The 6,000-nt window shown below is 30.6% G+C and overlaps 1 protein-coding gene across 1 annotated transcript in view; it reads left to right on the forward strand.

Moving 5' to 3' along the window:
- The window catches only part of LOC130446758 (protein big brother-like), a 121,222-nt gene extending 115,582 nt beyond the window's left edge, over positions 1-5,640 (forward strand). Inside the window, exon 5 of the mRNA XM_056783186.1 lies at positions 5,525-5,640. Coding sequence (XP_056639164.1) covers positions 5,525-5,546 — 22 coding nt within the window. The 3' untranslated portion in view covers positions 5,547-5,640. The remainder of the gene's footprint in view (positions 1-5,524) is intronic.
- Positions 5,641-6,000: the final 360 nt, after the last annotated feature.

Genomic DNA, 6,000 nt, shown 5'->3' on the forward strand with positions numbered 1-6,000 from the left:
TTCCATCATTATCAGTTCATTTTCGTACATAAAGATTGTATCTTCTCCAAGAATAATCATGAACGATAAAACATGTTCTTCTAGAACCTTTTGCCAGGTACCTATGCGCATTCAACGACCCATTTTAGATAAACACTCACATTAACACCGAGTAATTTTCAAAGGTTATGCCTTCTCGTATCATAAGTGATTTTTGACAAACTGGATGACTCTCCGCAATATACGCTTGTTCATGTAAAATAATTTATCTGTAGGAAATCACTTTCTCACGGTCTATTCACTTATTTTAACATTTCTCACTTCTTTGGATAATTTCGACACTTGCCAACAAAAACTAACATCTGCAATAACGACAAATTGTATTTAGAACGTTTTACGTATTAAAAATAAACAAAATAAACTCTGGTCCACTAAAGGTTAATGTATATCTGCAAAGAACATGCAATCTTTTATCATCTCTGTCTAAATAATGAATACTTACTACCCATCAATTTGGATTTTTAAGTAACAAATGTACAAATTATGCTACATTCTCCATCCTTAATAATATTCACTAGCCTAAACAATCATCACTCCACTGCAACAACTTTCGCTGATTTCGATTTTGTCGATTTTATTTTAATTAACAAATTGCAGTACTATATTTTCAGGTTAAGACCTCTCACGTGGCTTGAATCTATAAAATTCTTAGGGCTTATTGCAGACAATTCTTTAAAATACATATCGTTGCTTTCTGCCTCTTCTGTCTGTTTTGCGCTATGATCAGTTTTTAAAGAACTTAACTTATCAACCTTGTATAACAGTTTATTTTGTCCTTTTTGAATCACAACCCGATATGCCCTCAATTTGAGCAAATCTTCAAACTACAAAAGAGAGCTATTAAATATTTAATCAGACTAAACAGTAGCACTAACTGCCCACACTTCTTTAGAAGATTCAAAATATTGACTCTTCCTTCCTTATTCATCATTGAATCCGTTTGCCTAATCCATAAGCACATTTCTCATGTTTCAGAAAGGTTATTGCACTACTGTCCACTTAGGAACGCGGATCACGATCTTTATCTATGTTCAGAACTAGTTAAGAGCTCAATATTGTATAATTCGAAAAAAGTGCACAATAATTTGCCAACTTAAAAGAAATCTTTAACATCTTTTCTCGCATTTCCCAAGAATTTTGAGAAATATTCACTGGAAAGTACTTCCTACGGTGTAAAAGACTAATATATTCTATTCCGAGCATTATACACACTGGTTTAATGTTAATACTGATTTTTAATACAACTTATAACATATTTTAGGGTTGCCGTGGATATTAAATAGAGAAATTTTTACAATGTACATTTTAAAGTGTAATGTCATAATCATTGTAGTTTTAGTGTGTATACTTTATATTTTATTCTATTTGTGTATTTATTTAGTTATTTGTGTGTTTACAGAAAAAACACTTTTTTGAGAATAAAGCGTTTTCTCTCTGTCTTAAGCAAAGTGACAATACCTACGAAAGAAAAAGATTTACGAATTTCTTCTAGAAGGTTATATTAAAAATTCCCAATTGTAACATATGAATTTCTTGTATAGATTTAGTGACTTTTATAGAAAACATTTTATTTAATTTAGAATAATTCTCAGGATTGTTATTCGACTTTACCGATCAATTTACAAATAATCCATCCGAAAAAATCCAAGTGTCAATTTCTGTTTGCTTTTCTAAAAACATAATAGCCAAAATTCCCTTTTGTCGGTATAGATCACATGTAAAATAGAAAAATAGATCCCCATTCAACGTTGAGACAACTTTAAACATATCAGTTTCAAGTCCAATGAGCCAAAACATTCTCGATAACTTTTTCAAGTAATGTCAGTGAATAAACAGTTGGACTCCTTCACAGGAACCTTAAAAAAGTGCTTTTCAACATTGTCGAAGTGTCAGTACTTACAGTAGACACAGTAGCAAGCAGGGAGTGATTTTTTTTATTTTTCGAATTCAAAAGGATCTATAGTGATTTTACCTGCTTTTTTGTTGACAGGGGTTATGTACCCTTAGATTTATATGTCACATTCACATATATACTTATCTGAACAGTATCTTGATGATAATAAGGGGATGGAATAATGGCGAATCATTACATTAGTGAACTTTAAGGAAATAATTGTGACATATTAAATAACAATTATTTGAAACAGCATAACTTTCTTGATATGCTATGAACTGATAACCTATATTCGTATTTCAGCATATAATGAAAAGTTCTTTTAGAAGCTTTTGTTAATGAAGTGGGGAAATAATAACAAATATGATCAAGAGTGATTTTACTTAACTATCCTTAAATGTTGGCACATTTATTTTATTCTGTAAAAAAGTCCCTTAATGCACATAAATCCGCGGTATATTCTACAAGTATAAACAGACTTTTGTTCGATCCTTCTTAGAGTACGTTCATTTGATAATATCCTGTGGATAATAGAATGGAAGTATCAGTCAAGTCGGAAATTTTGTACCTTAAGCTGATCATTATTTTAGAATTTCGTAATGTGCTCTATTGGAAATGAATAAATCATTAATAGCCGCAAGATTTAATAATAAAAAAATTAATATTGAGAAACTATAAGTATAGAATCGCACCTGTTCAGTTTTTACAGTTTCCTACAGACAGAATCAGTAGAACAGAAGACCAAAAGTAATAATACAAGAAACCAGTAATATGTTTGACTGAAATGCAAATTTAGAATCAATCCCTCAAAAATCAAGTTCATAGGGACTGTAATTCCAAGAAAGTCCTTTAAAACTACTTATAAAATGAACATAGGAATCTTCTAGCTCATAATTTTATAATTTGGGAACTAAATATAACATGCGAAAATAATTAATAACTGTAATCATAATTTTTATTGCCCAGCGGCCTTGCACGTATCACATATTTGATTGGTTTCATGCACACAAATCCGTGGCACATTCTACGTATAAAAAGACTTCCGATCGTTACTCCTTGGAGTACGTTCATTTGATAATATCCTATGGATAATGGAATGGAAGTATCAGTCAAGTCGGAAATTTTGTACTTTAAGCTGATCATTATTCTAGAAATTCGTAATGTGCTCTATTGGAAATGAATAAATCATTGATAGCCATAGAATTTAATAATAAAAAAAAGTCAGTGACTTCCAGCGACTATTTCTTTGAGACACTATAGGTATAGAATCTCACCTGTTTTTCTTCAGTTTCCTACTGGCAGAATCAGTAGAAGAGAAGACGAATGTAATAATACATGAAACCAGTGACATTACTGATTGAAATGAATGTTTAGAATCCAATTAGGTCATATTCATCGAGGCTGTAGCTCCGAGGGATGTAAATGGTACAAATTGTGATTTTTTGAGGGGCACAGGCTGTGACAGCCACAGCTTCCAGTGGAATTATTAGTGTAACATCTACTGAATACAAATCATGAGCTGGAATTCTAGAGAAGTTTCATATAAGGTAAGGCCTAACTGGAAAAAAATCAGCAACTCGAATGCTTAACAATTATCGGAAATACGTATGGACAAATATCGATATGAAACATACAAATATTCAAAAAATCACATCTACCAAAGTAATGAGTGCATTGAGCTGAAATTCTAGAGAAGTCTTAAATAAGGTAAGTTTCAACTGGAAAAAAATCAGCAACTCGCTAGCCTTCTTCAATTTTTTTGTGATTCTTGTAAATCTATTTTTGAGGGATCTATCGGCACGAGCAGGATCAATATTATGCATGTCAGCAAGCAATGGTTTGATATCTTTGATAAATTGTTGGGTTTTGATAGTGTATTTTTGAGTACCTATAGTTATTTGTTCAGGAGCTAACAGATGAATAATAATATTCGATATACGTTTACGAACAGCAGAATCATTTAATGTTTCTAACCACTTGATCTTGGTTTCAATACCACATAAATATTTGAAATTCACTTCAGGATTACATTCATTAAAGACATCTTTAGTTTCTTGTTTAGTATCCGAGTATACTGAGCGTCGGTTGACGATGTGGACCTCACCTAATTTAGGTGGAATATGGTATCCTTGTCTTCCTACTTAATGAATGCTCCAATAATGCCTTTATTTACGTTCTCTATCTAAAAAGATTGCACCAATTGTGTCTTGGAAATAAAAATTATGAGGTTTGGAAATTGTAGAAATTGGTTCACTAGTTCAGCTTGGTATGATAATTTATTTGAGTGAAAGCAATGGAAATAAGGTTAAAACCAAAAAGACCTTTTTTATAATATAAAATTATGATCTCATTAGCTGAGACGTTACAAAGTTACATTTTTTTAAAAGAAAAATCTATATTTTATTGCAAATTTGAAATCAGCTTGACTTCTTAGAAAGATATAACCAATATTCTCAAAAAATCATAACAAACTCAATACCCTATACAATGTAAGAGTAATACAAGAATGTTACAGCTAAGTATTCGAATGGTACTGAAGATTTTGTAAATTTATTTATTCCGTTAATATTAATTGAGTCTAATATAGGGTGAATCTAAATACTAATACATTATTTTCTCAGTTTTTTTTTCATACAAAACAATGATTATGTACCTATATCTAATCATTTACCAATTAGTTGCGAGTTATTTATCAAAAATTGATAGGGCAAAAATGAATTTCACTATTGATGAAATGAATGATGTGAATATTGGTAGAATGCAATAAAAACGTTTCACTGTTGGCAAGAGTATATTATGGATGATAAAAGTTTTTTATGAAAGGCGGCAACCTACAAAAGCAAGTTGTAGTAGAATATGTAGTAGGACCATAATTTTATTGAGGAGCAATCAAACTCTGAGATGTATTCAGATTTTCTAGTGACCCAATCACTTCTAGTATTGGAAGAAGTTTCACTTCGTACACGTCAAAGGATGCGGCTCTTGCAAGATGGTGCGACGCTAAATTAATGGTGAACTGAATGAACTATTTCCATCGGATTTCAATAGAAGGAACTCATTTATCTGGGTTATCTGGGGTCACATTAAAAATTAAGTATACAAAATACCAGCAACAAGAGATGACATGATTTCAAGCATGCATCGATGTCTTTCGATGTCATTTCGAACACATATTGTAAACATCAAGACGTGTACATATAATGTAGTGAATAGGAGAGTTTTTTATTGTTTATTTTCTGTAATTTTTTTGTAATATACTCGTTTTTCTTTGTATTTCCAATTCAACCTTTACAGTACCAAACAGTAATGATAAAATATCATTTTTTAGGAAATAATTCATAGCCAATTCACAATTAATTATTATATGATAGAATATAGGTAGATTATCATTGAATTATACAGAAAAATCAGAATATCTCAGAAACTAATAATTTAAATTTAGGGAATACTTGATAAAAAGTAAATCCAGGTTTATTACCAAATTAGACTGTTCATATCTTTCAGAATTCAAGTCATTTTAAACATGGTACTGATCTTTCCAATTCATTTCACTCTATAAGAATTTACTTATACTATTTTCTCTTGTTCCAGGAACGAAAGGAGGATGACATAATTTTAAGGAGGATAATTTAGCTGACTATATGTATCTTATTCAATGAAAAGTCGATGTATTCACAATAATATTATAATAAAACAAATATTTATCATTGATTCTGTCATTTAGAAGGTTTATTTATTTATACAGTGGTGGTAGAAACTCTCTAGCCTTATATTTATTCCATTATAGTCTGGCTATTTTTACGACGATATTAAAAAAAAGCTTTCTGGTATTTTTATACTTTATGACTGAAGCTTTATATTTGAGAAGCAAAACATGATTATTTAATTGCTTAACACACTTATTTTTCAAAAATTAACATGTACAAAAAAAGTGTTATACACTTTTCCATAGTGAATACAATGTTTACACTACCACTACAGCAACACTCATAATTACACTGTTTGAAGCGCGTTTCGATAACCAAACTATCGTCTTCAGAGACTGAAGGTAAACTGAAATCTAATAA

The sequence above is a fragment of the Diorhabda sublineata genome, chromosome 7 (genome assembly GCF_026230105.1).
Source record: "Diorhabda sublineata isolate icDioSubl1.1 chromosome 7, icDioSubl1.1, whole genome shotgun sequence".
NCBI classification, from domain to species: Eukaryota; Metazoa; Arthropoda; class Insecta; order Coleoptera; family Chrysomelidae; genus Diorhabda; species Diorhabda sublineata.